The sequence below is a fragment of the Zingiber officinale genome, chromosome 8A (genome assembly GCF_018446385.1).
Source record: "Zingiber officinale cultivar Zhangliang chromosome 8A, Zo_v1.1, whole genome shotgun sequence".
Lineage (NCBI taxonomy): Eukaryota > Viridiplantae > Streptophyta > Magnoliopsida > Zingiberales > Zingiberaceae > Zingiber > Zingiber officinale.
The window spans coordinates 79,456,604-79,467,933 of NC_056000.1; the positions used below are offsets into that span (position 1 = coordinate 79,456,604).

Consider the following 11,330-nt stretch of genomic DNA (forward strand, 5'->3'; position numbering starts at 1 on the left):
TACTGAAATTCGAACTCTTACCTTAGGTAGCAACTCTGTCCCGCACTAGCCAACTCAACTCTGTTCTGGGATCTCAACTTTTATGCCAATGGTTTATTGACAACAGTAAAGAAATGGAATTGGATCATCAAGTCGATCCATAAAGGACAGTTGTGTACAAATACATATAAATTAGTGGTCTATGTCTAAAAATTAGACTTGATAAGGATGTGTTGATGCGTCAGACTCATGCAATAGTGCCGCACGCGTTTCTCGATTTATCCTGTGGTCGGTAAAAAAATTCTATGGGGCTAGGTCGATCACCTCAGAGATAGTCAATGAGGCTAACTGAAATTATTATTTTTTTTCGAGAACCCCAATAACAAGCTATTGTAATAGACTCTCTTATAAAAAATTAATTTAATTTTTTATATCAAATATTAAATTGATAAGAACACTACTACACTTGATCTTAGTTAAAAGATTGAGAAAGGTATTTTTTTTTTCTAACGTTGTCCGTTAAAGGTATTTATAGAAGTTTATCTGTTACGGTGTTTTCAATCATAAGAAGTGGGATTAAAAAAAATCATAGCATATTATGTATATAAAAAACTAGAAAAAATTATTAATAAATTTTAAAATTATTTTTTTAAAAAAAAATGATATTAACATAATTTAATTTTAGACTACATCAAATTAATTATTAAATAATTTAAAATTTTAATTAAATAGTAAGTGAGCATAAATTAAGGGTGAGCAGTCAACCCGTCAAACCGACCAACCCGCTTATATCCACCCGAACCGAATCGAAAAAAAAAAATCGCCGGATATAGGGCCAGATGTAGGATATTATATTATCCGATCTAGTAGGGTCGGATAATTTTTTATCTCAATAACCGAACCAATCCGATCCGTTATCATCCTTACTTGTAGCAACTATTGTCGATAAGTTGCTATACGTTGTAGTAGTTACTGCCGATAAGCTGCTACACGTTGTGGTAGCTACTGCCGATTAGCTGCTACAACATATAATGAATAATGTTTATTATCATTTTAAAATATTTTATTTTTTTTGTTGTTTTATATTTATATTTTATATTTCATTGGATATAGGATAAGATATCCAAATAACTGACAACCTGTCGAATATCTGATATATAATAACCATCAGATATAGGACCGGATGTAGGTCATGATATTATATTATCTGATCTAGTAAGACCGGATAATTTTTATTCTAATAACTGAATCAATCTGATTCATGATCACTCTTAGCATAAATAAAGTCAAATAATTGATGACTACATATTTTTTAGGTTTTTTATTTTTAATATATTTTTTTCAAAAAAGTAAAATCTGAAAACAAAAAATATTACAAAAATTTTCACACAAGATATTCCCGTTGTTTGAAAATTTAGGTTTATTTATATCGCCCTTTGATGAAATGAGGAGTAAATTAATACCGGTTGACTTAAAAAGACTCACAACTTCCGTGTCACGACTCAGTTCGTGAAGGAGCGTACGGCTGACTCGCGCGCCATCAGTCAGCCGCTGCCTTCCGCATGAATCCATGGCCAAGGAGTTCTTTGTCCAGCAGATGGTGTTACTCTCGGATCCACCAGCCCGGCCTGGCGCCGCCTCCGACCTTCAACCCGTCGCGCCCCGCCATCCCCATCCCCTCCAACCCTAACATCCCCTTCATGTCCTTCGACGTCGGCGTCTCCCAGGCCTCGTCCCCCTTCTTTGCTCCCGTCCTAGCGGCATCTGCTGCGGGCGGTGGATACATCTCCGCCTCCGGCTCTTTCGAAGACGCACCGCCCCTCTTCGAGGAGCTGGGCATCAACACCCGCCAAATCTGGCGCAAGACCGTCTCGATCCTGAATCCTATCCGTTTGAAGCCCGATCTCCACGAGAATACCGATCTCGCAGGCCCGTTCGTCTTCCTCATGGCGTTCGACCTGTTCCAGCTTCTCGCGGGGAAATTCCACTTTGGGATCATCTTGGGGTGGGTAACCTCACGGCCGTCTCAAGACTCCGTGAGGCCCTAGGTAAAAAAATTTAAAAATATTTTTTTTTATATATTTTTAATTTTTTTTAATATTTTTCATTTAGATTTGGAATTGAAAATAATAATTTAAAAAATATTTTTAAAATTAGTTATTAAAAATAATTAAATATTATTTTTTTAAAAACTAATTTTTGATATAATTAGTTTTTTTACGGGTATTTTGATAATAATTTTATTTTTTATTAATAAAATTATTAAATTATTTAATCTGGTTAGTTAGAATGTCAAATAGATTTGATTAATTTTAATTTTAAAAAATTTATTTTTACTAATGCATTTTACTTTGTATTTTATAATAAAAAATTTCTAATTCATATTATTATCGAGAAATAAAAAGAAAGAGCGAGGAAGAAATATTATCGGCAAAGGAAGAGAAGGATGTTCTCTTCGAGTATTATGAAAAAAAGAAAAGGGCACAATGCACTGATGAGAGAACTATTAGGATTTTTAAGAAATATTGAGAAGAAAAGAATTCATTAAGTTTTATAAGAATAGTATTACTAATTGTAAAATAAAATAGGAATAGGACTAATAATTAAAAAAAATATATATATATGTCAATTTAAAAATGAATTATATTTAAGGCAGAATAAAATCTCATATAAAATTATATAGACAATTAATGAGGAAATAAAGATAATTATATTTATAAATAGAAAGTGAAATCGATAATGAATTAATTGACAAGGTGTAATTAATAAATTAGCAAGACATTTATAATTAATTAATTTTAATAATACTAATTTAATTTTTTCAATATCTTCAATTAATTAATCAATGGCCCCAATAAAATTGGGGCCTTAATAGCCTATGCCTTGAGCGGGCGTGGGTAACCGTAACCTTCGCCGCGGTCTTCAATATGCTCGAGGGGAGGAACGGAGGATCTCTACCGTTGTTTGAGCTTGGTTGGATACGGCATGTTGCCAATGGTGATCCTCTCGGCGATGTCTCTCTTTGTGACCCATGATGGCCATGCGATCTTCATGATTGCGGCGGTGTTTGTGCTGTGGTCAACGAGGGTTTGCACGGGGCTTCTTGTGGAGCTGGCGTTCGGAGGGGATGAGCACCGTGGTGTCATAGCCTCCGCTTGCTGGCTGGTCTACATGCTTTTCTTCCTGCTCATTGTATTCTGATTGTTGGTGAATGGTAAGAATTCACAAATTCATTATTCCTAGTGTTGCATCTTATGTTTCTCTTCTAGTTGTTTATTTATATGTTAGTTTCTAATTCGATTGTAAAAACTTTTAACACTGTTTGTTATGGTTGATTATTTTGATATGATGATTATGAATTCGTATCGCAATGGATGAGACTGGAACTGGAATGTTAGCACATTATTTTACATCGCTAATACTAGGAGGCGGAATACCTTACTGTCGATATCAAAATGCTCTCCTTTTTTTTCCTCACAATAGGCAGTTTTTATTGCTTAGTCATGATGAAGTGAGAATGAAACATTCTGATTGGTTCTTCAGATTGTTCATTTATTATCGAGGAATTTCAGATTCTGATTGGTTCTTCAGGTTGTTCATTTTTGAAAATTATTAATATAAAAGATGGAGGAATTTCTGTTTCACTTTTCTATCATGTTTTTCTGTGGTTGGGATAGTTTTTCTTCATTGAAGATGAAGGAATTTCTTGTATACATCTTTGTGCAACTAATATGAATTGGATACTATAAGACAATCACCTTGATCTCATCATGATTTTCTTAGTTTGGGAGAAATTCCATTCTAGTTTCTAATAATGCATCTTTGGAAAAGTGCAAATGGAATTTCAGTTGTAAAGGGGAGGTTAGGCTGTTGCATGTACTGGGAGAAATGACTTGCTTTTATCGTTCTTACTATCTTCTACTTTGAAATTGTATCTACCAAAATGTTAGCTCGACTATTGGGATCAATGTCAAGGATGCATTAAATAAAGTAGTGGCATAAAGTTGCTGCCTTGAAGTAGTCTGGCTAAACATACGCTTCTCATGGGCTGTTGTACTATTTCTCTACACTTTTCATCTGTTTGTTGAATCAATTACATTTGAAGGCATGGGAAGTAGAAAGAGAAAAGAGAAATTCTAAATCTAAATCAGTTCACTAGTAATGTTATGATCGTACACAAAGCCAATGGTGTGACGAAATACTTACACCATCCTTAAATACTTGGGAGATAAAACTTTCTGTTTCTGTTGTTTCATTTGTTACATCTTTTTAAAGAATTTTTATTCCTTGAATTTACAAAAATTGGTGATTTGTTGATGAGAGAACAACTAATTGCAGATAAAAGCAACTTCTTGTTCTGTCTATAAGGACACAGTGGATATAGAGAAGGGGATGTATAAGTTTAAGTTTTTTTTCTTAGTTTGTGTGATAGTCCATTATATGCGTAGGTCATTTGTGGGAGTTACTACTCCTGTTGTAGCTGATTGGCACCTATTTGTTTCCTCACGTCTCTTTTCCTCTTGTATCTCTTTCAAAGATAGTAAATATGATTTACATAACCATGTCATTACCTTTCCCTTTTCTTGTCTTTTTGTTGGCAAACTCACTTAGAATTATTAATTCCAGTCACATTATTGCTCCATTATGCTGTTCATAAGGCATGTGTTAAATTCAAACCGAACAATGCATGTTGCACTTTTAATTAATGCTTATACCTTTGCTATTGTATTTCTCTACAACGTCTAAGAGAGTTCATATATATATAGAGGCATTTTATGCTGCCCACCCTAGTGTGCGCCCCGTCTGCGCACCTAAGGGTGTATGCCCACGTGGCAGGTGGCAATTAACCCTGCCACATGGGTAGGCACGCACGTGGGGCGTACACTGTTAGTATTAGCCTGTAGAGCCAATTATGAGATTATTGATAAGGGAACTTTTATATCATATTTCTTTAATAAAAAGGAAAGTTTATGGTTATTATATTTACTTTAGATATGTGCCAGATGAATAAATATAATAATGTCCTAGGATAGTAGGTTTTAGTCTACAGCATATCAATTGGTTGAATTGATAGTGGGAGGTTGTAGATATATAAAGAACACTACTCTTAACTATTCCTAGTCAAACATTAATATACAAGGTCAATATTAATGTATTGAGACTAGCATATGAGTCAATTGATGACTTAATCTCACAAGTTATGGATATAAGATATCAAGTTGGCACATAGACATATATTAAAGAATACGTATTGAATTGACTCGCCATGAGAATGTTTCATGGATCGTTATATGAGTATCATAAATATTCTCATAGTTATTATTAGTATAATTAGTCTTTAGACCTGAAGTCACTATGATTCCCTACATAAAGAGTTGTGTGTACTTTGGTATTGACAAACGTCACCTATAATAAGGTGGGCTATAAAGTCAACCACTGGTATACAATAAGTTATGCGGAGGGATGTGAGTGAGATCTATCTCTTCAATATGACGGAAGTGATATCTGTGGGCCCCATGATTAAGTAGGACTACTAAAATGCATGATTATGCTCAAATAAGTCAATATGAGATATTGAGTTTATTTGGTTAAGTGAGTCTACTTAGAAATCAAGAAGCACAAAGATTGATAAGAGGATGACACAGTCTATGTCTCATGGATCAATCTAGATATCAAGGATAGAAGGATTGAATTATATAAAATAATAGACACAGAAAGGTTAGGTCGGATCTCGATATTCTCGTCACTTGGATAGCAATGATGCATTGCTAGATGTCACTCATTACTTATATATCTAAAATGTTGTTTTAGAGACATTGTCAACTTTACGAGAACCTATTGGGTCACACACATAGATAACATATTGATTTGGAGATAGGTTTATTTTAGTTTGACTAAAATGCTATGGACCTTAAGATTAGCAGGTTGATCCAAATGAATCTGGATTACACTCAAATGAATTCGGATTAGACTCATTGGATTAATGCATTAGACTCATTGGCTTATTAGGTTAATGATTTATTGGATTAATAGTTAATTCAATATATTAACATTCAACCCACTAAAGAGGATTACTGTTCATCAATAGAGATTAATGGAGCATTCATGAAAAGGGAGACCAAAAGGCAATCATTGGACGAGGACAAAAGTCATTGGTAATGCATTTTTCGGGCATGATTTTTCTAGTCTTCTTCCTCTTCTTCTCTTGGTCGAACACCTTGCTATTGCTAGCACAATGAAGGTTGTTCTTTTCCGAAGGCTGAGTTCATACGACGAACGAAGGATGTGTTCGTGTGGATACTGAAGAGGCGCGACCATTCTGATCCCGCTGAGATCTACCGAATCAAAGTTGCTGCCGGGATTGTCCCGTCCACACAATAAAGGTAACAACTCAATCAAACTATGTATACTGTATTCGCATGAATCTCTAGAGGGATCAATTTTTTCATTGCAATATATATAGGATAGTGATATCCTGAGTGTTTGCCTGTAGCCCGTGAGCATTACTCATGGGCGACTCTCACGGCTGAGCGCCCAAAAATGAATTGCTTCTGGGCGCTTGTATATATATATATATATATTGAGAGAGAGAGAGAGAGAGAAGGCATCTGTTGTCACCTCCCCCTGTGCGATTGAGAAAGCCTACCCACATGGCAAGCGTCGGTCAATGCTTCCACATGAGTAGACTCTCTCAGTCGTGCAGGGGAGGTGGGCAGCAAATCAACTTCTTACGGGGTTGTTATCCTGTCTGACTCATTGTGCACGTCTGTCGTGGCATCCAAAAGTGATCCAAGCGCCCCAAAGTGAACGAACTCGGGGCGTCTAGATCACTTCTGGATGCCCTGACCACACAGTCGTGGACGGCAGGCTTGCACAGCGAGTCGAGTAGGAAATCCTATATATATATATCATGATTCATAATTTGATCCATCTTTATTTATGCCAGTGTCATGATTCATAATTTGATCCCTGCAACTTTGTTTAGCAGATTGATGTATTAGATCTTCTGGTGCCATTTCTTTTGTTCTTGGATGAAGAAGCTGAAGTGACCCAACATCCTTTCTATCTGGTGCTCTTGTAGTCAAGTAAACTTTTCTTTAGAAAATTTTGGAGACGTATTATCCTGATGGTGAATCAATCTTTTAGTTGATAGATGATATTACAGAACTTTTAACTCACTTTTGTTTTTTTTAATTAAATTTGGAGAAAGCACTGGGCCACTAAGTGGTTACATCTTTGTCTTATATTTTTAACTTCTTGCAGCTTTATTTCCATCAAAGTGAGTAGATGCTCATGTTATGTTTTGTTTTCTGCATTCATGTCTTCCATTGACCTGTGTGTGTGAAGTCAACTTTATAAAAGCTGGTTCGATTAGAAAGTCCTGAGATGAAAGGCACTTCCATAAAGTAGGATATAAAGAAAGATTACTTTTCTATCAAAACATATTTCGCCAAGAGTATGTATACCATTCTGTTATGTTTAAACAATGACCCATTATTCAAGTAGAGAGCATCATTGCTCTTGTGTTGCTTTAGCTCTTTGGATTTTTCTTATCTTAGATAGGGATAGAAGTAGAGTGGGAATCACATTTTTTTTAATGCTACATTAACTCTTTGAATGATAAACAGGTATTTGAATTCTTTTTTTTTTTAATCTTGACTTGGAGGTTATGAGAATAATTTTCTTTTGGATTACAAATGATAGATTAAATCCCTATCAACATTGTTGTTATACTGATTTGTGCCCTACACATTAATAATAATTCTTCTGAATTTAATTCACTTACTATTACTTACTCATGCATACAATACTTAAACCGTCTAATAAGTAACTCCTGAAATCCAAATTAAAAATGATAATCAAGCGGATACTTCATTCAACAACAGGATGATCTGTGCCATTATTTGGTTAAATTATGTGCAAACTTATTACATGTTCATACCACATGCATTACACAACAATAAACTACATGGTTTCTATAATACACATGCTTTGAATCATGCCCAACTTAATCATGAGCAACATTTAGATGACAATTTTATCTCATCAACAGAAGGTGACAAATCCTCGTTGCCAAGGCAGGGTAAGGCATCCTATTCATATATCTCCACCCCCAAAAGCAGCAAAGCATGGCATCATCCTCATTACCTGAAACAAGAATATTACTTAATTTCCATGATCAATCATCTCTATCTCTATAAATAATCCCACAGGTCACCAACAAGCATCGCGTTTGTCCATATATTAATTGACTTTTAATTCTATGTTGTTCGCAACACTTGATAAAGTATTCATCATTTAATTTGGCATGTGTTTCCGGTGCCGACGTCGCCGGTCGGCGTGGAACGAGTACAGGGTGTGCTTCTTCTTCCGACTCCGATTCAGGCCGGCATCAGTTGAGCCGCCGGAAGCGATCAAGAAGGAGTTCGATGAGTACACCAATGATGGCGGGATGATGGGAGTCCACGAGCTGGCCGAGTTCCTGGCAAAAGTGCAAGGGGAGCCCGCCGGCACCTCCTTGGAGGCGGCGCAGGCCATCATCGATGGCGTCAGGGAAGTGAACCCCCTGAGGGTGTTCCAGAAGAAGAAAGATCTTTCACTGGATTCCTTCTACCAGTTTCTCTTCTCCGATGACAACGCCGCTCATCCTCCTCTTGGAGTACGCACACAGTTTGTTCTTCCTCTATACTAAGAAAAACTTCATCAAAAACTTCAACTTTGTTTGCTGCAGGTTTACCAAGATATGACTGCTCCACTAGCTCACTACTTCATCTTCACAGGCCACAACTCCTATTTAACAGGCAACCAACTCAGTAGCATTTGCAGTGATGAACCGATCATACAGGCATTGCAAAATGGAGTCAGAGTCATTGAGCTTGATCTATGGCCAAATAAAACACATACTGGTATTGACGTGGTTCATGGAGGGTACATGCTACTTGATCCACTCCTCTCAATATAAATAAATATACAGTATTGTTTCCACATATATATTTATATTCATATATGGTATCATTAACTCTCTAGGACATTAACTCACCCAGTGGAACTCATCAAATGCCTGACCTCCATCAAGAAATTTGCCTTTAAAACATCTGAATATCCAGTGATCATCACTTTTGAAGACCATTTAGATGCAGGCCTTCAAGCTATAGTAGCTCAGGTAAATGAAGCTTATCCAAGTGTCGCATTTTAGTTTTCCCATCTCTGTGTATATGCCAGTTGACTTCGTGCTGTTTTCTATATGTTTAGATGTTAATTGAGATTTTTGGAGACATGCTGTTTACTTCAGACTCCAAGTCTCTTCAAAAATTTCCTTCGCCAGAAGAACTGAAAATGAGAATCATAATCTCCACTAAACCACCGAAAGTGTACCTTGAATCATCATCCAAGGTCCCCAAGGAAGAAGAAGAACAAAAGGGAGACCAAGTGAAGCCATGGAGTGGAGAACTTTCCGATCATGAAGACAAACCCAGTGATGTCAGTAATCTGCCAAAAAAAACATGTGATTTGATTGATTTATCTGATAAAGTTGTTCACTTACAGAGACAAGTAACTGAACATGATGATGAAGAAGAAGATCAGATAGTAGCGCCTGAGTACAAGAATCTGATTGGAATCGCAGCTAAGAAACTGAAGGGCGATTTAGGGGCTGCTCTCAAGATTGATCCTTTCAGTGTGAGTCGTCTCAGTTTAAGTGAACTGGCATTGGAGAAAGCCACTCTCTCCCATGCAACAGAACTTGTGAGGTACTAGTACAAGAACATTTTTGTTGCCTTACTATAATTTTGCTTTAAAACAAGACTGGAATAAAAAGGTTCTGCAAAGTGATCTTTCAGGTTTACTCAGACGAACTTGCTGCGGATATATCCGAAGGGCACCCGAGTTACTTCTTCCAACTACAAACCGTTGCTGGCTTGGACTCATGGTGCACAGATGGTTGCACTAAACATGCAGGTGCTGAACTATGTCATGGCTGAGTCTCACAAGATTTGAGGCCTAGTTGATTGCTGATCATATGTCTGATGTATCCAGGGGCATGGCAAAGAGCTGTGGCTGATGCAGGGCATGTTCAGAGCAAATGGAGGCTGTGGCTACGTGAAAAAACCAGATATGTTACTGAAGAATGATGATCCCAATAATGTCTTTGATCCTAGAGCTGCATTGGAAGTGAAGAAGATTCTGAAGGTGAAGTGCAACACATCCATTTCTATCATATTACAATCATTCAGGTTCATAATATGTATCTGAAAAATCACAGGTGAGGGTGTACACCGGAGATGGCTGGCGATTTGATTTCGACAAGCATTACTTTGATTCTTACTCTCCTCCAGATTTTTATACAAGGGTAACGACGATGATGTTAGGAAATATAAATGTACGAATTAGTTTCTTTTTTATAGAACTCTCGTGCTGGTGTAGGTTGGGATCGCTGGAGTGGGAGTTGATACTGCAAAAATGAAGGAAACGCATGCTATTGAGGATGACTGGACGCCTGTTTGGGACGAAGAGTTTGAGTTCCAGTTGAGGGTTCCCGAGCTTGCGCTGCTCCGCGTTGAGGTCTATGAGCATGACATGTCAGACCCCGATGACTTTGCAGGGCAAACTTGCTTGCCAGTGTGGGAACTGAGGACTGGAATCCGGTCAGTGAGGCTCTGTGACCATGAGGGGAAGACACTGCCGTCAGTGAAGCTGCTGATGCGCTTTGAGATAGTTGATGTGGTTTGAGACTGAAATTGATCACCGACTGTGAATATGAAGATGAACTAGTTCATTTATATTTGTTCACTAATTATCATCAAAACAACTTCTAAAGACATCTTTATTTTCCATGTTATAATTTATAACTACTGTAACATACATATTTCAACTCTAATCAACGCTACTAATAGTAATATATTATAGTAATTATGAATTATATTTATAACATGGTCACTTATAAAAAGTGACTTCAGGGGATTTGGATACGACATTAGACGATTCTAGACTCATGACACAAGAGGAGGTTGACAGAGAATTTTTGGGGCCATTGGTGGCTCACGGACACATGATAGATATACATGCACGGCATGGAGGGTGCGGAGGCACCAGCTGATGGAGGATGTAGGGCATAGCATTGACAGTGATGATATGCAAATACGAGGAATATGGACAAAGACCATGGACGGTGCTTATTGATACATCAACTTTAATACCTCGTATGGGGGATGAGTAGACAACTAGCATGCGATATAGAGAGAGAGGGTGAAATGATACACAAGTTAGCACATATATGCTACTATGATTCTCCTTGCAGATCTAACATTTTGTTAGACATGACATAAGGGATTTTATGATTATTTTTATATAAT

The 11,330-nt window shown here is 36.9% G+C and overlaps 2 protein-coding genes and 1 non-coding gene across 8 annotated transcripts; 2 read left to right on the forward strand and 1 right to left on the reverse strand.

Moving 5' to 3' along the window:
- Nucleotides 1–285: 285 nt before the first annotated feature.
- On the reverse strand, nucleotides 286–476 carry LOC122013061. Its single transcript, XR_006120429.1, has one exon. It is a non-coding gene; the product is annotated as a U2 spliceosomal RNA (small nuclear RNA).
- Nucleotides 477–1,388: 912 nt separating this feature from the next.
- LOC122009676 (protein YIPF5-like) lies at nucleotides 1,389–2,147 on the forward strand. Its single transcript, XM_042565934.1, has one exon. It carries the CDS (start codon nucleotides 1,542–1,544, stop codon nucleotides 2,025–2,027), a length of 486 nt encoding a protein of 161 aa, XP_042421868.1. The 5' UTR covers nucleotides 1,389–1,541; the 3' UTR covers nucleotides 2,028–2,147.
- A 908-nt stretch (nucleotides 2,148–3,055) lies between these two features.
- On the forward strand, nucleotides 3,056–10,841 carry LOC122009674 (phosphoinositide phospholipase C 2-like). Of its 6 annotated transcripts, none has more exons than XM_042565927.1 (10): nucleotides 3,067–3,193; nucleotides 6,068–6,134; nucleotides 6,238–8,638; nucleotides 8,711–8,907; nucleotides 9,007–9,142; nucleotides 9,232–9,728; nucleotides 9,819–9,936; nucleotides 10,015–10,167; nucleotides 10,241–10,327; nucleotides 10,402–10,841. In XM_042565927.1, the coding sequence occupies exons 3-10, from the start codon at nucleotides 8,288–8,290 to the stop codon at nucleotides 10,705–10,707; spliced, it is 1,845 nt and encodes a 614-aa protein (XP_042421861.1). In that variant the 5' UTR covers nucleotides 3,067–3,193; nucleotides 6,068–6,134; nucleotides 6,238–8,287; the 3' UTR covers nucleotides 10,708–10,841. The 6 variants fall into 6 exon arrangements, with proteins under 6 accessions (XP_042421864.1, XP_042421861.1, XP_042421866.1 ...); XM_042565932.1 differs by lacking the exon at nucleotides 3,067–3,193 and having other exon boundaries at nucleotides 5,646–6,362; nucleotides 6,968–7,064; nucleotides 8,335–8,638; XM_042565928.1 differs by lacking the exon at nucleotides 3,067–3,193 and having other exon boundaries at nucleotides 5,646–6,134; nucleotides 6,238–6,362; nucleotides 6,968–8,638.
- The last annotated feature ends 489 nt before the right edge of the window (nucleotides 10,842–11,330 follow it).